This window comes from Rhincodon typus, chromosome 17 (assembly GCF_021869965.1).
Source record: "Rhincodon typus isolate 14 chromosome 17, sRhiTyp1.1, whole genome shotgun sequence".
Lineage (NCBI taxonomy): Eukaryota > Metazoa > Chordata > Chondrichthyes > Orectolobiformes > Rhincodontidae > Rhincodon > Rhincodon typus.
Genome location: NC_063348.1, coordinates 32,770,616 through 32,793,907, shown reverse-complemented (window position 1 = coordinate 32,793,907; position 23,292 = coordinate 32,770,616). Strand labels below are relative to the sequence as shown.

Below are 23,292 nucleotides of genomic sequence, written 5' to 3'. Positions count from 1 at the left end.
TTCGGTGTGTATTGTGAAGTCCAGCTTCACTGTTTTTCCAAACTGTTAAATGACAGATGGCCTTTTCACCTCCCAATGTGAAATTATCATGCATGCTGCTGGATTTTAATGTCTTAGTTAAAAATGATAATTTCAGTGTAGATAGCTTCATTTATTCCACATGGATGTTCCAAAACCTTCCTCAATCTATGGTCAGGTGACCACTGCAGCCATTTCAGAATCACATTTCTTCCTTTTCAAAAGGATAGTTCAGTCCATCAAAGGTTTTAGATATAACAGATTATTACTTACACACAATCTGTAAGACTTGCAAGATCTGTGAGATTTCCATCAACCCAACAATGTGAAAATTAGCCCAAATACACCTTATGCGCAAAACAGAACAGTTAAACCAAAGAAAACAAAGTGTGGAGCTGGAGGAACACAGCAGGCCAGGCAGCATTGGGGGAGCAGGAAAGTTGACATTTCGGGTCGGGATACTTCTCTGATGTTGCCTGGCCTGTTGTGTTCCTCCAGCTCCAAACTTTGTTGTGTCTGACTCCAGCACCTGCAGTTCTTGCTACCTCTGAGACAGTTCAACCAAATCTAGTCAATTACAGCAACAGTTGACTCTGAATCAGCAAAGTACTGGCCTTTACCTACTAAATGATCCTCTAAGATCACTCAGCCCCAAACTCATTGCAGCCATGGTGCAAACATGGATAAAAGAGATGAATTCCAAAAGGTGAGGTAAGTGGACTTGCCTTGATATCAAAGCAGCACTTGACTGCAAGATAATATCAAGCAACCCTGGTAAAAATGAAGTCAAAATGAATCCAGGTAAAATGCTCTATTGTTTGGAGTCCTATTTACCACAAAGTAGGTTGGTTAGGATTGTTTGAAATCAGTCACCTGAGGCTCAGGGCATTAGCGTAAGGGTGGTGTCCTAGGTCCAACCATTCTTTTGTTTCAATGGACCATATGCATTGAAGTGTCTCCACTTGTTTGAGCTCAAGTTCAGGATTGCAAAGCTCAAGCAAGGGGCAGCCTGCAGTCAGTACAGAACATCAGGAAGGATGACAGTCTCCTGATCACACATTCTGGGATATACATTCTGGTGCCTCAAAACAGGTTGACTGAAAACTATCTATGAGGAGGCAACAACATGGTGATATTATTATTAGACTATTAATCCAGAGACCCGGTTAATGTTCTGGGGACCCAGGTTCAATCATGGCAGATGGTGGAATTTGAATTCAACTTAAAAAAAAAAGCCTGGAATTATGAGCCTAATGATGACCATGAAACCACTGCTGATTGAAAAACCCATCTAGTTCGCCAAAATCATTTAGGGAAGGAAATCTACCATCCTCACCTGATCTGACCTACATGTGACACCAGATCCACAGCAACGTGGTTGATGCTCAACTGCTCTTGGGTAATTAGGGATGGGTAATAAATGCAGGTCTAGCCAGCGATGCCCTTTTGGTAAGGTTCAAGCATATTTAATGCAAGAAAGACTGTAGGATGCTGGAGTACACCAGGTTCTATGTTCTCATGGAAGAATCACAAAATGTTAGCATTTTAGTACAGCAAGTAATCAAGAACAAAAATGAAATGTGGGCCTTTACTGTAAAGAGGATTCAGAACATAAGTAGGAAAGTCTTGCTAGGAGTGTAACAGGGAGACTTCATCTGGAGTATTATATTGAGTTTAAGATGGGATATGTCTGCATTGGAGGTACTTCAGAGGATTCACTGGGTTGATTTTTGGGATGAAAGAGTTGTCTCAAGAATAAAGGTTGAGTAGTTTTGGCCTATATTCATTGGAGTTTAGAAGAATGCAGTGATCTTGTTGAAACGTATCAGATTCTGAGTGGACTTAACAAGGTAGATGAGGAGAGGATGTTTCCCTTGCCAGAGAATTGAGAATTAGAGAAAGCAGTTTCAAAATTGGAGACACCTAGTCTTAAGTTGTAGATGAAGAGGAATCTCTTCACTCAGATGGGTCATTAATCATTGGAATTCTCTTCCACAGAAAAGAGTAGAATGTGGATCATTTAAGATAATCAAGCCTGAGTTCAATCTGCAAAGTAGTGAAGAGTTGAGAGTAAGGCAGGAAAGTGGAGTTAAAGATACAATCAGTCCAGCTATGATCTTATTGAATGGTGGAGCAGGCTTGAAGGACTAAATGTCTATGACTGCTCATACATTCTCCATTCTGTTTTACGTATTTAGTTAACCTCTATTCATATTTTTATTACTACCCAACTGCAAATTAATCTTAAGACTGCACAGCTACTAAGCTAGAATATAAATTTGAATGCATTGGAGTTTGAAAAGTTCCCTTACTTTTATTTAAACTAAGATTACCCAGCACCCTATAAATTTAACTATTAAACAGCATAACCTTTAAGAAAATGCAAAGTTATTCTTTTTTTAAATGCCATTAATGGGACATGCATCTTGCTGCAATATTTTATTGTGCATCCCTAAATCTCCTTAAAGATGATAAGTAATTGCCTTAACTTCCTTGTTGAAAGTACTCGCACAACACTGTTTGATAGGAAATTAAAGAATCTTGGCTCAGCAATGATAAGGAATGGACAATAAATTGGTTTCAAGGAGACACTGGAAGCATTGGTGTCCCCATGTATCCAATGCCCTAATCTGCTTATAGGCTGCAGTGAGTCTTGTGCTTTGTACATATTGCAGTTGCAAAATGCTACTGATGAAAGGCAGAATGTTTTAAGGAGCTGGATCAAATAGTTATACATGCTTATTCTGAAATGATTGTTACTTACACTTTACTCATCCAGGCAAATCTCAGTATACCATCAATGGATCTTCTAGATGTTGGACAGATCTTGAAGATCCAGGGGGTCAAATACTTGTGCATAATACCAAGCCCCTTACAGCTACAGTAGGTGGATGTTAAATAATATATTCTGCTTTTCTGATTTTACTACTGAAAGGGGATAGCCTCATATTTCCACACATTATGCTCCAGCCAAATTCACACCAATTCACTGAACCTATTTATATCCCAGAGACTGTTCTCCTCATAGTTCTTACACACTCAGTGAATTTGGATAGAAGATAATGTATCCCTTCGTCTAAGTCATTAATAGAGATTGTAAATAGGTGCACTCCTATGGCCCTGTATTCGTTACTGTTTGACAAACTGAAAACGACTTTCTCTTTCCTGTTAGTTAGCCAATTTTTTTATCAGTGCCGAATTAATATCCACCACATCATAGTCTGTTATCTCATATAGTAAACTTTTAGCTTACCAAATGCCTTTCAAAATCAATATACTGTGCTAGATCTAGTAGTTTCCCTTTAGCTACTCTGTTTGTTATATCATCAAAAGAACATTAGTACATTCAAGGCATTCAAGTCATGTTTTCAGCTCCAGAAATCTGAAGTCAGATGCAAAATACATGTTAAAGCCTTTTCCTTGATTTCCATTATTAGTTCTCATCGCCAAGAAACCAATGTTCACTTTATGTACGCTCTTTTTTTACATACTCAAACTCTTACTGTCTGTTTTTATATTCGTGTGCTGAAGACTCATAATATATTGTAATAATGTGAGAACTGAGTTTCTAAAGTGGACGAAAATGGATTTTAGATTTCAGTTTTGTGAAGGTCTAACTTGTTTTATTTTGAAAGGTCAGAAAGTCATTTTGACCAGCGATAAAATCATTCCCAAGAGATCATGCGATTTTAGCTAAATTATTATCAGGCCGTATGGAGATAATTGCAATGGTACTTTCTACCATTAGTTTTACAACTCAGAGACAGGGAGGGCTACAAACAGGTTCATTCAGAGAGATGTCAATTGCACAGAGATACTGCTAAAAGCAGTCACCGTAAAAAGTCAGGGCCAGGTTGGGGAGAAACTAGTGCTACTTAAATGAAAACTCCAGATGCAGAAGGAACCCATCTTTCACGGTTATAGTGAGCTAAGTTAGCAGTTTATTTAAGAAGGTCTCAGGGGAGACATTATTTGAAGAAAATAGCATCAAATGAATGAACGGAAATTTGTTGAAATGGAAAAAGACTTCAGACACAACAGCTGAGCAGAAAGCTTGTGCGGAGATAATGGATGATACTTCACTGAGCTTTGATTGTGTCTAAGGTTATTGTTAGGATAAAGGGGATAAATTTTTCTTTCTGAAGGGTTGGAGGGTTTGAGCTGTAGACAGAGGCTGAATAGGCTAGGTTTTTTTTTTCCCTGGAGCATCAAAGGCTGAGGGATAACCTTATACAAAGTTCATAAAATCATGAGGCACACAGATAAGGTGAATAGCCAAGGTCTTTTCCCCAGGGTAGGGGAGTCCAAAACTAGAGGGCATAGGTTTAAGGTGAGAGTGCAACAATTTAAAAGGGACCCAAGGGACAACTTTTTTCATGCAGAAGGTGGTTCATGAATGGAATGGTGGAGGCTGATATAATTACAACATTTAAAAAGCATCTGGATGTGTATATGATCAGGAAGGGATATGGGCCAAATGCTGGGACTAGATTTATTTAGGATAACTGGTTGACATGGAAGTGTTGGACTGAAGGGTCTGTTTCTGTGCTGTATATCTCTATGACTCAGTTTGTAATAGGCTAATTTCAAATAGTTCTTGCAAGTGTAATAGTCCACCTTTTCTTTTGTGCAATTTACTTATCCCCTTTGGTTGAAGTACGCCCAGCTCCATTGAATATGCTCAGTGACTGATCACCATGGTGAAAAAAGAAGAAAGAAAGAATTATAGTCAATCAAGCTGAGAAACACTCTGGAATTGCATTTGTCCAGTATTGCCATCAGCAGGGGGTGAGAACACTTGATAATTTAAAATACAAGGGTAAACTATCTCCTTCTGAAGTCATTCTTTGCTGGTTCTAATAGAAGACCACAAGAAGCAAGAACAGAAGTAGGCCATTCAGCCCCTCGAGCCTGCTCTGCCTCTCAACAGGATCATGGCTGATTTGACTTGCCTCATTTCTATTTTCCTGCCCTTTCCCCATAACCCTTGATTCCCCTTCGATCAAGAACCTATCTTCACCTTAAATATACACAAGGACTGCCCCACAGGTCTGTGGCAAGGATTTCCAAACACTCTCAATCCTCAGAAGAAATTCCTCTTCACCTCAGTCTTACATTTGTGCTCCTTCATTCTGAGACTATGCCCTCTCATCCTAAACTCTCCCATGAGGAGAAACATTTCGCACCATGTACCCTGCCAAGCTTCTTAAGAATCCTATGTGTTTCAATGAAATCACCTCTCATTCTTCTAAACTCCAGTGAGTGCAATCCCAACCTGTTTAGCCTTTGATCGTAAGACAATCTTTCCATACAAGGAATCGTTCTAGTGAACCATCACCTGAACTGTCCCCAATGAAATACTATCTTTCCTTAAATAAGGGTACCAAAACTGCTCACAGTCCTCCAGGTATGCTCTCACCAGCACCATTGGAGATAGTAAGTCAGTTAGGATCATATTCACTGGGCTTTAGAAGAATGGGGTGGGGTGGGGGAATTTCACAGAAACCTACAAGATGCTCCTGATGGTGGGCGGAGTCCAGTACCAGGGGTTACAGTTTAAGGATAAGGGTTAAACTTAGGAGGACGGAGATGAGGAGAAATTTCTTCACTCAGTGGTTAATGGCGACCCTGTGGAATTCACTGCCACAGAAAGTGGTTGAGGCCAAAACATGGTGTTCCCAAGAAGGAGATAGATATAGCATCTTGTGGCTAAAGGGATCAGGGAGGGGGGCCTAGGGCCTTGGGCCTTTCAATCTGATACCATCCTGAACTTCCTTCGCCATAGACAGTGCATCCTTTGCAGTGCATCTTTCTCAAAAGGAACACATTTTTGTTGCGAGCCAAGAAATATCTGCTGAACTCTTTGCTGCTACTTCTCTACCATCTTATTTTTCAAACCTGTTTTCCCAACTCACTCTAGCCAACACTGTCTTCAAACTGCTAATAACCTGTATATAGGTTTAGGGCACTAGTTCCAGACCCATGCATCTCACCCATATACAGAATATGAAATTCTACTACACTTTGGTCAGACGCTCCAGAGTCCTTTACTATGAAATCATCCATTAATCTTGCTATTTTTCAATAATTTTTACTTGATCAAGTAAATGAAATATTAAAGTATGTTCTGCTTAATTGTAAGACATTTTCCAGAAGGAAGAATAGTCCAGGTCAAACGTCAGGCCACGGGTCGTGGCTGTTTATATGACTCAAGTGAGTGTAAATGCAAGTGTGAAACTGCTTCAAGATAAAAGACATTTACTTAAAGACACAGCTATATTTTCAATTTGTTTAATTTTGTAACTCATTATTTTAGAAGTTATTTGCATCAAGGTATTTTCAACAATGTGCTTTTGCTGAATCTTGCAATGGTACTTTGTAGCCTCGGATTTAACAAGTTATAGCGGCATCACCTATGGTTCTTATAGCCAAAGGATATTGACAGGCTTTGAAATTTTTCCAGAATACTTAAAAGAACATTGTGGTTGATATTAAATCACTAAGGGGCACCTGGTTTTCTTTTCAGATGCACAAATTGCCCTACTGATGCCACATAATATTGTGGAAATCTAACAGGGCCAGGCTACTATTAAGGAGATGTTCTGGACATTTCAAGAATTCAAGCATGAGGTAGTAGGAAGTGGTATCAGTCAGATGACCATTATTTTTAAAGAAACAAAAATCAGGAATTAGGCACATGCTATTTAGCTAATCTGATATTGATCATGTGCTGCCATGCATTGGCAAACAAATTAAAATTCAGGATGTCTCTGATCATGCACAGGAGTACAGATTCAGAAGGGTTATTAAGCACTCATGCTTAGTGATCCAGTGCACAGAAAAAAACCAAAGATAGAAGGATAACATCAGTCAGAGATGATAAAGGGACATGTGTCCAGTCAGCCAGAGTGTGCAGGGTGGTGAGCTGATGTGGAGCAAGAGAAAACCATTGCTTGTATAGAGTATCAGTTCTTTCATACTTGTTTTGAGAAAGTCAATTTCTGTAAAACTTGTAGAATTATACTTCTACCTTATCTTAGAACCAATCAGGACTAAAACTTTTACATTGGCTTTCTCAACTGCTTCTACAATTGTAATCGACTCCGGGCTAAACATCCAACATTCAGTGCAGCCCAAAAAGTTACACTGTCTCATTACTAAATCCAAAATAGCCAGTTCCTTGGCTGGTTCTAGAACAAATTGTTCTAAGTAGCTGTCCTGAATATAGTCTACAAACTCATCCTCAAGGCTATTTCACCAATTTAATTTGTCCAATCAATAAGATGACTAAAAGTCACCCAGAATTTCTACATAACTTTTCAAAGAATTCCTGAATAAAATTTTGACTTATACTCTGTTGCATAATGTTACTACTGTTATGGGGCATATAAACTACTCGTAGGAGTGACAACTTTCTCCTCAGTACTTCTTACTGCCAACCAAATTAATTTTACGTCTTGATCTTCTGAGCTGAGACAATTTCCCACTTCCGTCCTGACTTCACCATAAAGATGTTTGCCATAGTTTGACTGTCTAGCAGATGATGTGTTTAAAAATGTGGGTTCAAACTGGAGTTAGCCCAATTGTTATTTTAAATAACAATTTGATGATAAGATGCAAAATAATATGTTCTTAAAAAGACAAGCGAAACAAATTGATATCACAGGAACTACAAAATGTAAATTATGCTGAATGCAGGTTTTAAAAAGGTCAACTTTGTTAGTATTTGCAATTATTTGGAAAGGTAGAAGTTCACCCATTATTTGGTTGGTTCCTACAACATTTGAACTGTTCATTCCCCACAGCTGCCTTTTTCTCATGTCCCTCCATGCAAGAAGCGCCATTCAATTGTACTTAACTTGCTAATATGAAACACTCAATATCTGTGAACAGGCTTTTGTCAAAAACCAGAATTCATGAGTTCTTACAACAACAAACAGGAGTAATATTGGTATACTGCTTTCTTTCCTGCATGAAAGGGACCTTCATAACAAAAGAAGCTTTACACCAACCAACACAAGCATTCCCCCCACCTCCCAACTGTTACCCCATTCCACTACCTTCAACATTCACTCTCTTCACTAACTCATAGAGGCAGCAGTGTGTACCATTTACAAAGTGTACTGCAGTAACTCCCCAAGGATCCTCTAATACCACCTTCTAAACCCATGAACACTATCCCCGAGAAGGGCAAGGGCAGAGGATGCCTAGGAACACTACTACCCTTCTAACCCATGCACCATTCTGACTTGGGACTAATTGCTGGGTCAAAATCCTAGAACTCCCTTCCTAACAACACTGGGGGTATTCCTATACCTCAGGGATTGCAGCAGCTCACCACTGTCTTCACTGTTATTTGCTCTGATTAACATAGGAATCACCCACTAGGCCATAAAGATATATTAACACACGTAAATATTGGCAGCAAGGGCTTCTTATAGTTCCACAAAGATGCCAGTGCCAATTTCGTGTATCTATCTTAAAATATGATTGACTGGCACAAAGAGATTTCCAACACTCACTTATGGGCAATCCTTGTAGCCAACAATGCAGTGTTCTAATCCAAATTTGGTGTGATTCCTCGGCAGAAGTTGGATCTATTTCAGCAAGAAAATAATCTTTGGATAGATGGGCAGATTAGGGAGACAGAGATCTCAGCTCACTAGAAACGCCTCAATCAGAACGCCAATTATTTATTTTCAAATGGGATCCCAAGCGACTACAGGGAGTATGTGAAACAATGTGAATGTTTACCAAGTTGCATTACCACCAGGTATAATCATATCACCAGATGTAAGAAGAAGACAGGGCTAATGAAAAAAAATGGGCTGATAAGATACATCAAATGAAGACTTTCAAGAGTGGGACAGCACCTGAGCTGCAGAAAAAGAAACTGCAATGATTCAGGACTAGTGGAGTCTTGCTGCCCGGTCTTGTATTCCATTTTAAAAAAAACTTACTTAATCTAAAATAAGTAAATAAGTTTTTTTTAAAATGTTCATTTCTCAGATGTTATTGCATAGGTCAGAATTTATTGCCTATCTCCAATTAGAATGTGGTGAGCTGCTTTCTTGAGTTGTTGCAATCCATGTGGTGTAGGTACACCCACACCACTCTCAGGAACGAGGTTCCAGGAATGAAGGAATGGCAAATTAATTCCAAGTCACATTGGTGCGTTGCTTGGAGAATGTTCTGCCCATTTCCATCTAGGTGGTAGTGGTTTACCAAGTACCTAAAAGAATGAACTGCACAAGAGGCAGAATGGTGCAAGCCAGGAAACGAGTGCCACTGCTAAACCACGAACATCCGTGATCTAGCTACATCTAAGAGGGATTCACACGAAGACAGAAAGACCCTGCCGTGTGACCCTCCATAAGACTACAAGATATAGAAGTAGGCCACTCAGCCCGACATTGCTTTGCCATTCACTTACATCACGCGGATCTGATAATCCTCAACTCCAATTTGCTGCCTTATTCCCATAATCCTTAATTCCCGTTTTGTTTTAAAATTTGTCCAACTCAGCCTACAGTAATCTTAATGAGCCCATTTCGACAGCCCTCTGCAGGAAAGATTTCAATAGATTCACTACTCTCAGGAAAAACAGTCCTCCTCATCGGTCTTACGCAAATTATTCACTCTGGCTCTGGATTCTCCTACAAAGGCAAACAATCTCTCCACATCTTCTCTGTCAAGTTGCCTAAGAAACTCAAGTATTTCAATAAAGCCACCTCTCATTCTTCTAAACTTCAATGAGCGTAAGTCCAACCTGCTCAACGTCATCTCAAAATCCCTCCATACTTGAGAATCAACCTAGCGAACCTTCTCTGGCCTCCTGAAATGCTAATATATCTTTTAGTTCACAGGATCAAAACTGTTCGCAGCATTCCAGGAGTGGTCTGACTAGTGTCTTGTATAGCTTTAACAAGGCATCCTATTTTTATATTCCATTCCTTTGAAATAAAGGCCATCAGATATATGTGAGAGAAATGTGACTAAGCACTCATTTAAAATTTTTAAAAAATATTTGTCAAAACATGCAGCACTTTTATTAATTGGTACTGGAAAGTATTACTAGGGAGGGATCCATGATTACTAATCCAATTGAATGGGAATTATGCAACCAAAACCACTTAAGACCTACTGGCCTCAGCCTGATACATTTACAATTTGCATGTTCAGGCCTTTCTTACAGCAGCGTCATATATGCCTATGATAAGACAGTCATCAGTCATCAAAAAAAAGTGATAATTTCCTACAGAACACTTAATATCATCTGATCCCAATACAAACTAAAATTACCAATAGCAGTTGGCACCACTGGGATAATTAATACATTTTGTTCAAATTACATATTGTCAATGGATTCGTGCAACTGCCAACAACTAAAAAGAACATTTTACTTCAAATAGAAGGGCAGGTGCTCCAAACCATAATGCATATATTTGCCATTATCTGTGTTATTCATTCAATGAAAAGCCTAAGTATTATGATATGCTACATGAGAGAAAAGCACAACAGTAGTATGCTATGTTCAGTTCAGCAACTGTCAAAAAAAAAGTATAATGCAAACCCTTCATCCTCATTTTAATCCTAGAGTGAGATGTAGTTCAAAAGAAATTGATAAGCTACTTGAACTTGTCTTCCACTTTTTCATAGGCAAAATCACAAGCACAAGGAAATAATTTATTACATAGACATCAAGAGGAATTTCAGAATTTAGAACGCGAGACTATGACAGCACGATTTTACCTACAGTCAAAGAAATTTGGATGTGGAAATGCCTCTTGCACACTAGTACATCAGTGCTCCCAGTAAATTTGCTGATCTTCACACTGAAATCCATTTATTCACTTAAAGGGAGCACATAGCTCAAGGTTCAAAGTCATTTGAGACTGCATTACATCCTGTAAATCCTTTGCCAACCAATGTAGGTACATATCATCAAATGGCAGGAAACATTGCTCATTGTTCCCTTGGAAGAATATAATTGGTAAGCATTGCTTTCTACTAAACAAAACAAAACAAAACAGGGACATATATGCATCCGTTGCATAAATTTTGTTGACTTGTAAACAGTATTTGCTCAAATCTGCAAAATTATTTTACTCCTTCATGAACAGATATATTGTCCACAGCTAATCATTGTTCTTAGTTAACATCATGAATATATAGCTTCTACAAAATTAAGATTGATATTTGGAGAAGAAGGTCATGTCTGGCCAAATTGATTGAGTTTTTCTGAACAGGTGCGTTGATGAAGGCAATGAACTCTACTTGGACTCCTGCAAGGCTTTTGATAAGGACCTGCATGAAAATCTGACAGCTAAGGTAAGAACCCAGGGAAGCCAAGAAAATTTGGTGAATTGGATCTACAATTTGCCAAGTGACAGGGAGCAGAGGGTAATGATTGAGAGATGTTTTTCTAACTGGAAATCTGTGACCAGTGGGGTCCCAAAGGGGTCAGTGTTAGGGCCCTAAATGTTTGTGATTTATTTAAATTATTTAGACTTGAGCATTGGATAGCTGATCAAAGTCTTGCTGACGATACAAAAATTGGTGGAGTAGTAAATAGATAGGACAATAGTCTAAGATTACACAGATAAACACCAGCTGGTCACATGGCCAAATGCAATTCAATCTGGATAAGGGTGAGGTGATGCACTTGGGCAGGACAAACAAGGATGAACCGTAGGACCCTTGGAAGCACTGAGGATCAAAGGGACCTTACTGTGCGTGTACACAAGTTCCTTAGGGTATCAGGACAGGTAGATAAAGTGATTAGGAAGGCATAACATATACTTGCCTTTGTTAGCTGAGGCAAAGAGTTTAAGAAGAGGGAGATTACGCTGGAATTATATAAAATGGCTGTTAGGCTACAGTTGGATTGTGCACAGTTCTGGATTCCACATGATAGGTGGAATATGATTGCAGTGGACAGGGTGCAGAGGAGATTTACCTGCATGCTGCCTGGGCTGGAGAGTTTCAGTTATGAGGAAAGATTGGACAGAAATTGGTTGCTTTCCATAGAGCAGAGGAGACTGACAGGGCACATAGTTGAGATGTATCAACTTATGATGGGCATAGATAAGGTAGACAGGAAGGAACCTTTGGAGGGATCAATTACTAGATCATAGATTTAAGGTAAGGGACAGTAGGCTTAGACGAAATGTGAGGAAAATTTTTCACCTAAGGGTGGTGGATACCTGGAACTCAAAGCCTGTAAAGATGGTAAAAGCAGAAGCTCTCATAACATTAAAGTAGTATTTAGCTGTGCACTTGTGAAAGCAAGGCATACAAGGCCATGGGCCAAATGTTAAAAAACGGGATTAGAATAGTCTGGTGATTGAGTCTGCACCAGTCAAACACAATGGACCTAAGGAGCCTTTTCCATGCTGTAGACCTCTATGACTATGAATAAGGGAATAAAGCCTTGCATAACTAAGTGACACTTAATTAATTGATCATTCAGTGCTGAGTTTATACATTTCTCAAAAGTATACAAACCCAAAACCATTATTTCCAACACTTCAAAACCTAACTTCGATATATAAATCGTGATATGGTTCTACACATAAACCGTTTTACTCACGATTGGAATACTCACTGGACTTTCAACCGTCGCCTGCACCTCAGGTTCTTCTACTTTGTTCACCTTTATTTTATCGATTGGTACAGTTTCAGCAGCAAGGAGGAGACAGAGCAGCAACCAACAGCAGGATAGTTCCACACACTTCCAATGCATCTATAATGTATTAAAATAAGAGAATTCTTCCTCCACAATCCCATATTTATTCATTCAACTTGAACATTTCAATTAAATCAACCAAGTACTAAAATGAATTCTGTATGATCATGCCTAAAATTATGAAAAGCAATTGTGAATTCAGAAGGCTAACATTCACCTAGAACCCATGCTGCATTGAACACAAAATATGGTTGTTTCTTGCATCAACATAAACATAGTGGCCCCTACAGATCTGCCCTTTGATTTGATTACACTCTGTTGAAATACCCTGTAAAACAATAGGAAGTTATATTTCATTAATAACCTAAAATAATAAAACTGTAATTTTCATCTTACAAGAACATACATTTTGTTAACAATGACGTGAAGTGCAAATCCTAAGACCCAAGCTTTTACATTGAAAATAGCATTAGAAATCCATATGAATTCAAGAGGCCACAAAAATCAGTTTTATTGCTGAATCACTTTTAGATTAAATTAAAAAGTAGGGTACAGTCCTAAACAATATAAACAAAGAAAATCCTAGCCCTGGCAATAGAGTGTTAATGAATGGTTCCAATCCTCCTGGGCTGGGGAAAAAGACACAGATCTCCATTCTTAATCATGACCAGTAAGCCTCTTTAATTAGTATGCAAAGTGGATAACATCAGAATCAGATGCAATCCACATTTATTTCTTGAAAGCACAGCCCATACTAATATGAAAAAAAAAGGACAAGGCAGCCTATCTGATTAGCATCCCATCCACCAACTTCACCACTGATGCACAGTTTCAGCAGAGTGTACATTCTATAAAATGTACTACAGTAACTCACCAGGGCTACTTGCCAGCACCTTCCAAACCCACAATGTCTACCACCTTGAATGATAAAGGCAGCAGATGCATGGGAGCACCACTGCCTGCAAGTTCCTCTCCAAGTCCCACACCATTGTGACTTGGAACCATATTTTTATTCCTTCACTGTCACGGAGTCAGAATCCTGAAGCTCCTTTCCTAACAACACTCTGGGTGCCGCTACACTCCAGTGACTGCAATAGTTCAAGGCAGCAGCTCACCATCTTCTCCAGGACAATTAAGGACGTGCAATAAATGTTGGTCTAGCCACCAATGCCCTCATCTCATTAAGAAGCAAGGAGAAACTACTCAGGTCTCATTGTGGGATGTGATTAATTTCCTCTAGGTGAATATCAGGAAGACCAAAGGCATCTTCTGCTCCTACCACAAACTTCCTAACTCTTGACACTGACTTGATTCCTATTGTAAACCATGCCTTAGGCTAAGAGACAATCCATGGTTCCAGCATCATACATGGTCCTGAACAGATTTTTATAACACCCTAACTCCAAAACAAAGATCATCTACCACAGGCACCCTAACATTGCCTTCCTCTATTCCTCGTTTAATCTGCCTGCTGCTGAAGTTCTCGTCCATGCCACTGACACCTTTGGACTCAAGTACTTTAATGCTCTTCTTGCCAGCCTACCATATTCTACTAATCTCCATTTATCAAAAGCTGTGTAGCTATGTCCTTTAGCTACCAAGTTCTGTTTACTAATTGGAATCACAGGATTTGGGGATGGCAATTTCATGTTCAAGTGTTCAAATCACAAACACCTTGCTTACCCTTAACTATCTGTATTCCCTCTCCTCGTACCAGCAACACTTAAATGTTTATGTCTTTGGCCTTCTGTGCAGTGTTCCCCAATTCATTCCAAAATCAATACACATTCTTTCAGCAATCAAGATGTAATGTTCTACGATTCCAAGTCCTACGTTTTTCCCCTGTTCCTCTTCCACTTCTTCTGGAGAAATGCTTGCTAAAGCCCAACTTCTTGCTAAGTTTCGGGTCATCCTTTGCAATATTTTTATCGTTGATGCAACATTAACTTATTTCTCATTATACTTCTCTGAAGCACCCAAAAATGTTTTCTTATGTTAAAAGTACTATAATAACAAAGATGTGCAAGTCAGGTGGATTGGCCATGCTAAATTAACCATAGTATTTAGGGATGTGTAGGTTAGGTGCGTTAGCCATGGGAAATGCAGGATTAACGGGATAGAATAGAGGGATGGGACTGGGTGGGATGCTCTTCGAAGGGTTGGTGTGGACTGGTTGGGCTCAATGGCCTGTTTCCACACTGTGGGATTCTATTAAAAAAGCACAAGAAATTATTATTGCTGTTCCTTGTGTCATGCAACGTGATACCAAAATAGTTAGAGCATGAATGGATTATTAAAATTTGAAGTGGGTTGTCACTGCAATATACAATTCTGTACTTCCATAAATATCTCAACATAAAAGCATTTGTTGGAAAAACAATTTATTCCCAATTGGTGACAGATGAAACGATTAACAGTTCTTGATAATAAACTATCTGCCATTTAGCAGAGTTATGGGACATCCAAGTTTGATATTGAAATATAAAAAATGTTTAAAAAAGAAATCAATAAAGGGAACATCATTAGACTTAAAGTTGCAGCGACTAAGTTATTATACCAACTTATTTAAATCCCAAACAATATTTCAACATAGGAAAATTCATGTCAGCTGGATTTCTGATCCTAAATTCAATTGAAATTGCCCTAAATGAAAATGTTGGTCCAGTAAGCTGTGTAAAAGCAAATAATGCAAAGTTCAATGCTCTAAGGTGTAAAAAAAAAATCTTAAATATGTTACAGATGAAACAGAATAGGAAAAGGATATAATTGTAAAACTTAGTGGGCAACAAGTTCAGTGCTCTTTAGATGATTTCAAAATTATTTGAACTCCCTTGGAGCTGTAACATATTGTAGCAATTACTGCACTTACATAACTTTCAGCACATGGTCAGAGACAGAGTCAAATACTATTAAACATACTGTATGAGGCCATATTGTTCATCTTTCTGTGTTTCTTTTTTCACTCCCAGAGTAACCCAAATCTTATCCCTTTGTCTGGCTATTTCCCCATAGCCTTTTATCTCCCTCAACTTCAAGTATTTATTGAATTTCCACTAAAGAAAAGGGACGATCTCCACCTCAACCATGTTGCATTTCATATTTCAACCATCAATCGGTGCAAATATCTTTATTGCAAGCCATCTTACCCCCTTTTTTGTGGGGGGGGGAGATGTGGGAGAGCAGGAGTGCGAGAGTGTGAGAGAGTGTGTGAGAGAGAGGGAGAGCAAGAGATCAAGAAAGCAAGAGAGCAAGAGAGCCCTAAACGTGGAATGAAAGATGATGGATAACCAGAGAAGCCAATACTACTACTTCAAAACAGAACTCTGCATAATTTTGTAAAAATAACTTTTCTTAAATCACTTCCTCATTTTACCAATTTTTACTTCACCTCCGGGAAAACCTAAATTTATATATCCCAAGAACAACAGCGAACCAAGCATTTATCCTTTCGGTGTGTTACTCCAATCCCTTCTCCCTTCCAAATAACATTTGCTTACCAGAATTGATCTTTGTCCAATTTTTAAAATTGTTCCTCTGCTTAGATACTTTGTCTCTCTCCCAGTCGCTGCCTCAACTTATCTCTTCTCCACCTTCATATTCATCTGCCACTGTTTAAAGTTTGAATCTCACTTGTATACACCCAAGGCTACTTGATCACTCCAGGTATTCTCTAAAAGGAACCACAGAGGCACATGTATGACTTCCTTACGAGCATCAAATTGCTTCACCCTTTACTCTCATTGAACTTCTTACTCTGTAGAAGCTAATATTATCAAGATCCTTCCTTTGCTGCTCTTCCCACACACTACTACCACCACAAGCTAACAATCACCACATTTTACACATTTTGCTCCGAAGTGTTGAGTTCCCATGAAAATGATCTTGCTGTGGATAGTAACATTCTGGGTGGCACCACAGTGACTCCCATTCTTCATCCTCCATAAACTTCATGCCATCCAAAACTATGCTATCCCAAATCTGTCCACCTATCAGTCTTAAGATTGTTTCTGCCTATACTGTCACCCCAAGCCTCAAACTTAAAATGTGCATGATTTGCACTTGTATCCTTTCAGAAACATGCCTCTTCCTCCCTATAACCATTGACTTGGGTCTTTATGCATGCCTTGCTACTTTTACTTCACCATTAGTAGCTAAACTTCAGGTGAATTAAGACCCAATAAATAGACAGCACCCCCTCCAAATTCATCCATTTCAGCTCCTCCTTTAAATCCCTTCTTTGACCAAGACTTCAGTCAGCGGTCCTTTTTTCTCCTTCTACCAACAAACTTTTTTTTTGTCCAAATATATCTCTGTACCAACTGGAGATGGTTTTCTATGATAAAAGGCAGTATAGAAGTTAGAATGTTGCTGCTGTCGTTATATCAAACCCCTGAAAATGTGTGACAGCTTTTGAAAATCCATCTGTATAACATCTATTATATTCCTCTTATCTATTCAACCTGTAACTTCTTCAGAAATTATATTGGTTAAATTAGATTCATCTTTAACAACAGGCCAACCATGGTAGCCATTGATAACAAATGCATTTCCAAATGCTTATTAATATCATTTTGAATTAAAAATGTGTTCACAAATGATTAACATATTGATTTTTAGTTATCCATATTGCATTTCTGTCCCTGCTTGATGGATGTTACAAAAACCATTCTCCAATATGAGAACTGAAGTTACATACCCCCACAATGTTAAAGAAAAATTCCAGCCAGAGATTGATACCTTCTTAAACTCACCAACCTTAACAGTCTAACTTGCATGTCAATGAACCCAACCTTGTTGAATTCCACCTACACCATATTACTACTAGTCAAACACCTAATGTGTAACTGGTTCCTAGTGTTCATTTGCTACAAGGATTATATAGTGCAAAATAATAACGTTAAAAAGATTTCCCTAACTTCTCAACTGCCATCACAAAAGAAAACAGATTAAATAATAAATCTTCTACTCGTCAGTAAATAGCTATGGTATCAGCACTCTCAAGTGAAATTGTATGTCCAATACCATATTTGTTATATAGATCTATACGTATATGTACATATACATCTGATGTCAAAAACCACTTAAATGATCAGTATACTACTGTACAAAAACAGAAGTTGCTGGAAAAGTTCAGCAGGGCTGGCAGCATCTGTGAAGAAAAAAATCAGAGTTAATGTCTCGGGTCTTCTGCAACTTCTGTTTTTGTTCTTGATTCACAGCATCCGCAGTTCTTTCAGTTTTTATTTAGGGTACTACTGTAATTCAATTCAGAATATAAAGTGTGCATTTAAAACAATTGATCTTCAAGGAATGACAAAATTAGAAAAATCAAATACAAAGTATGACATACCTATTTTCTGTCTCTAACCAGTGAGAAAATACCTCACCTTATCTGTTAAAATCAGGAAAAAGAAGTTTGACAGCTGTAACTAGCAAGCATATCCACATTTTATCCAATTTATGCAAACTAGGTTGCTTAAATTCAATTGACGTGAAATATATTATTCGGAATATCAAAGTTCCAGAGAAAACTACAAAGTATGGTCTCAGAAACTTCTACTGTTCCCTTGCAATCCTCATAAGTAGGTAACCACATGTATTTGCCAACCTGACCAAATATTAGTGAGAAAATAAAAGTTTGTGGCATTCACCTTTCTTATTCTATGAAAATTGGTGCAATTTTTTTGAGGAAAGAAAGATACACAATAAAAGTTATTATCTCACTATGAGGATCCCCACCACATTATGATCCCAGCAGATGGTAAAACTGGACAAGATTGGACCATAAGGTTTGTTTTTAGCTTTTGTTTTATTATAGCAGTCAGTCACAATATATTCAAAAGAGGCTGCTAATGTACTTTTACTAAAAGAAAAAAAAAGCATATTGAGCAACAGGAAAATTAAAACACAGCATTATTCATGAACTGTTTGAAATAGTCCTGTTACAAAAGTCAGAAATAAAGACTTAACCACTTTACACCAAAAAATAATCTTACAGATATTCAAACTTCAGTGGGTCAATCTTGTCTTCACTTTAAAACTCCTTGTTCAGTTGCCATGGCCTCAATTGGTTTCTGAAGTGTTCTTACTAACTTCTAAACAATTTAGGAGAAAACACATGGGTTTCCCAAACATTCAGCTTCCAGCAGCTTTTGCGTCAATCTTCTCACTACCCTAGCATTTCCACCTCCACTATCATAGAGATCACAGATCATAGAATCCCTACAGTGTGGAAAAAGGCCCTTCAGCCCAACAAGTTCACACTGACCCTCAGAGCATCCCACCCAGACCCATTCCCCTATAACCCACCTAATCTACACATCCTTGAACACTATGGGCAATTTAGCATGGCCAATCCACCTAGCCTGCACTTTGGACTGCAGGAGGAAACCGGGGCACCCGGAGGAAACCCACGCAGACACGGGGAAAATGTGCAGACAGTCGCCTGAGGATGGAATCGAACCCGGGTCCCTGATACTGTGAGGCAGCAGTGCTAATTACTTGAGCCACCATACCACAGTGTCTACTGTCCAAAGTCTGATTTCCTAGATGTTTTTCTCTATGTCACTCAGGAATCCTTCTTACAGCCCTGACTGTTTCGGAGGCTGCTAAACTTACAGTACCTGTAGCATTATTTTTTCTTCTTAATTCCATTGGACGCACTGAGCTATTCATCTCAAGGGTTTTCAAGATCTCATTGTACACTCACATACATATATAAACAAAATTTCAAACACCACGTACAACTCTCAGAACAAATCCAAAACGAGATTAAAACGTCTCCTCTTAACATATATAGAAATATGAATCAAACTTAAAATATATACATAGCTCTTCTATTTAAGACCAAAAGTTTCCAAATAGTAATAATAAATCATAAACTACATCACAACTGTTTCATGAAATGGTTGGTTTTATGTGTTTTCTTCAATCAGAGGCTTCTTGTTGAAGGAAACACTTAATGACTTGATATATAGCTAACCTTAGACGGTAAGAGAACAGTGAAATGACGGATCATCCTGACAGTAAATTGTTCAGAGACATTTCATTTTAAAACAAATGAATTTCTTTCCACTTTTCCTCCTCCTCTTCTTTTCTATATAGAATCTAATCGTCATTCAATGCATCTTCATCTTCCAACTGGATTGGTTAAGGACATATAACATTGGGCATGACATTCACTGCTAATGTTACTGTGTCTTTAACAATTCTAACAACTTGTAATACAGAAGTATAGCCCAATCTTAGAATGGGGAGAGGGGGGTTAATCTATTGTGTCTAATCCCACAGCATTTGCTGGGAGATGCATCCTTCCTGCGATTTCTGAGTCTTTAAGTCATTATATGTGTTTACCAATGAGATTTGTATTACTGTATCAAATATTTTGTTATCAGTTTTTTTTGTCAGTAACAAGTATCCAGTTCTTAGAATTTGTTTTAACAGAATTGTGATCCCTGCATTGTGCAATTTCTCCCTCACAAACAGAAAATGAAAAAAAATGGATACATATTTCTAATGTGCTTGTACAGAAGCTGTATTCAATTATTATCAAACAAAACTATTCAGATCAGCATTCTCCAGGGTGCACCAAATGTTTTGCAAATTGGATAAAAAGTTTCAGCTCATGTATTGAAACAATTTTCATTGTACTACAAAGTACACGAGATAACAAGGTGTAGAGCTGGATGAACACAGCAGGCCAAGCAGCATCAGAGGAGCAGGAAAGCTGACGTTTCGGGCCGAGACACTTCTTCAGAAATGGGGGAGGGGAAGAGGGTTCTGAAACAAATAGGGAGAGAGGGGGAGGCGGATAGAAGATGCAAAGTACACGAGTTTACTTACCATAGTAATTGTATTACAGAACAGATAAAAATAAAACTAACTTACTTCTGCTACTGTATCTAATAGATACACATGCAGGCACAGTTCTACAAAAGGTGAGGCAAACTAAAAGGTTGATTTAAACAACATTGGGTGCAGAACAGTCCAAGCAAGCAGTTTCAGTCAAAAATCTATGTTATGCAGAAATAAATATTAATGACGTTTAAGACTCAGAACTCTAATTTCTCCAGGCTCATAATTCAATTTTGCTTTCAGATTATCCAACCTTATATACCAGAAATGGTTTTGCGGTCATTTTCAAGCCTTTAACAAGCTTTGGATGGAAATATAATAAAGTTTGAAAGTTATGTTTCCAAAACCAAACGCGCTGTGAAATTGGATGGAGAAATATTTTGAACTCCAACCTGCAGGAACAAAACGTATACAACATAAACATATGTTTTACAATTTGAGCGGACACTTTGCCAAGGCGCACAAAGTGTAAAGGATTTGACTGCCACCTGATGTCCACGGCAGATTTAATACCTTTAAGCCCAAAACAGCCTGCTCATCTCCCGACGGACCAAATATTAGGATTGGTACAGAATAAATTTCATACAACGATTCATTCTAACGGCGCAGCTATGCTTCTTACCCTGATGTCTGGTACCTCCTACTTTCAGACAGGACTCTGGGTAATGAAGTTCTTTTTCAATGGTGAAGTTGAACGTGAGAGATCAGATTTAGTGGCCTTCCCTTAACACTCGGTACCTCTGACCTGTAAAAAGATGCACAGCCACGATCCTTGGCGAACACAAGCGGCACCTCCAGCTCCAATCCACCACAGCTCGACCCCGTTTGACAAATGTAGCAACGTAACCAAGCGCTAGCTCCTGTAGGCCACGCCTCTTATCATTTCCATTGGTCAGATCCCGCACAGCAGTTCCCGCCTTAAACACAGATCAATTCCCCGTTGGTTAATGCCCCTGTCAATCGGGAGGGGTGTGCGTTTTGCTAACAGGTTTGGTTGAGAGCTGAAAATAAATCCATGTACGTGGCGTTCAGGGATCAGGCTCCTTTTACAAGGGATGTGACGTCAGCTGTTACAGGGGATTGTATTATGTTGGCATCCAAGATATAGGTGGGATTGACAGTGGAATGTGATTTTTTTCACCCTTCGCTGTCAACATTAATTGGGTGTTTGGAGACAGTTTTACGAACCAACAAGAGTCGGGCAGTTTGCAAACATTTCGAGCTTTCAGAGCGAAAGACATTGGACAGGTCTCAGTGCTGGAAATGGAATAATCAGCATTCACCGGCAGCCCCTTCCAGGGCTGACGATGATAAACGCAACACAGGGTTTGTAGACTAAGAAAACGAAAGGAGGTGTACAGTTTTCAGTCTGAGCTCTGAGTTGAACCTGTCCATTGTTCATCACAGTAGCTGCTTCTCAAAGTGTGTGCGGCCGATGGACCACCGTGAAGCACCTCCTGCAGGTGGCGAACGGCATGTCTGTGTTACATAGACGGACCGGGCCCCGTAACGTAGGCAAACGAAACTTTAATACTATCAGCAGAATTTGTTACTGTTGATTTTCTCCAATGATATAGATTCAAGATAAGTTTTAGTTTCTCGATGATACATATATAACACATTAAAACGTTTTTAAATCAATGTGTTCTGTTGTCGTTTTAATGTTTCTCCCATTTGATCTGTGGTTGCCAAGGTGCTGGTTGATCACACCTCTTCATCTCCTTCTGCTACGCATTTCTCTTCCAATTTCATTTTGTTTACTATTCTCATCACTGCATCCTTTGATCTGGTCTTCGGCCTTCCTGACCTCCTTCCAGTTCCATTTTTGTCACTTGGGCCACCCCATGCCCTCTCTACAACAGACGACCGTACTATTTTAACCCTTCCTTGGCTACTTCAATGGTAACACAATTTTACTCATTCCCAATGTCCTGGCTCGCGATTTTACAGCATGGAAAGAGGCTGTTCGGTACAGAGTGTCTGCTCTAGTTTTCAAACATCGATCTATCCTTGGGCCATTTTCCAGCATTTAGTCTGTAGCCTTGTATGGTATAGTGCGTCGTGTTCATCTAAATACTACTAAAGTGTTTAAGGTTTCCTGCCTCTACCACCCTATTAGGCAGTGAGTTCCAAATACCCAAAACACTCTGAGTGAAAACATTTTTCTTTAAATCCCCTCTAAACCTCCTGCTCCTAACTTTAAAATTGAGCCACAAAAACAGAAGTTGCTGGAAAAGCTCAGCAGGTATGGTAGCATCTGTGAAGAAAAAAACAAGAGTAAACGTTTCAGGTTCAGTCACCCTTGTTCAGAACTTCAGGACTTTAAAATTGAGCTCCTGATTATTGACCTCTCTATCAAAAGGAAAGATTTCTCCCAATCTGTTAAGTCTGTGCCCCTCAGAAATTTGTACACTGCAATCAGATCCCCACTCAGCCTTCTCGGCTCTGAAGAAAACAATCCCAGTTCACCTCGTCTCTTCACAGAGCCGAACCGCTGCAGCCCCGGCAACGTCCTAAAGAACCTCCTCTAAATCCTCTTCAGTGCAATCACATTTCCTTCTATAGGACGGTGTCTAGAACGGCACACTGAATTCCAGCTGTCACCTAACTAATGCTATGTATAGTTCCATCATAACCTCCTGGCTCCTGTACTCAATGTCTTGACTAATAAAGGCAATTAACTAGTGTCTTCTTAACCCACCTTATCTACCTGCCCTGCTGCCTTCAAGGAT

General features: G+C 39.0%; 2 protein-coding genes across 7 annotated transcripts in view; both read right to left on the bottom strand.

The window, feature by feature from the left end:
* The window catches only part of LOC109915490 (nucleobindin-2-like), a 56,638-nt gene extending 35,223 nt beyond the window's left edge, over window positions 1-21,415 (bottom strand). For 3 of the 6 annotated variants that reach the window (XM_020515123.2, XM_020515124.2, XM_048606926.1), the window contains exons 1-2: window positions 21,183-21,415; window positions 12,626-12,763 (exon numbers count right to left, since the gene is read on the bottom strand). In XM_020515123.2, the coding sequence (XP_020370712.1) occupies window positions 12,626-12,763 (138 nt within the window). In that variant the 5' untranslated portion in view covers window positions 21,183-21,415. Of the gene's footprint in view, window positions 1-12,625; window positions 12,764-16,203; window positions 16,377-21,182 lie in introns of all 6 variants that reach the window. The other 3 variants (XM_048606924.1, XM_048606925.1, XM_048606927.1) reach the window with 3 other exon arrangements.
* The window catches only part of LOC109913339 (phosphatidylinositol-4-phosphate 3-kinase, catalytic subunit type 2 alpha), a 75,826-nt gene continuing 73,426 nt past the window's right edge, over window positions 20,893-23,292 (bottom strand). Inside the window, exon 21 of the mRNA XM_048607336.1 lies at window positions 20,893-20,952. Within this exon, the coding sequence (XP_048463293.1) occupies window positions 20,893-20,952 (60 nt within the window). The remainder of the gene's footprint in view (window positions 20,953-23,292) is intronic.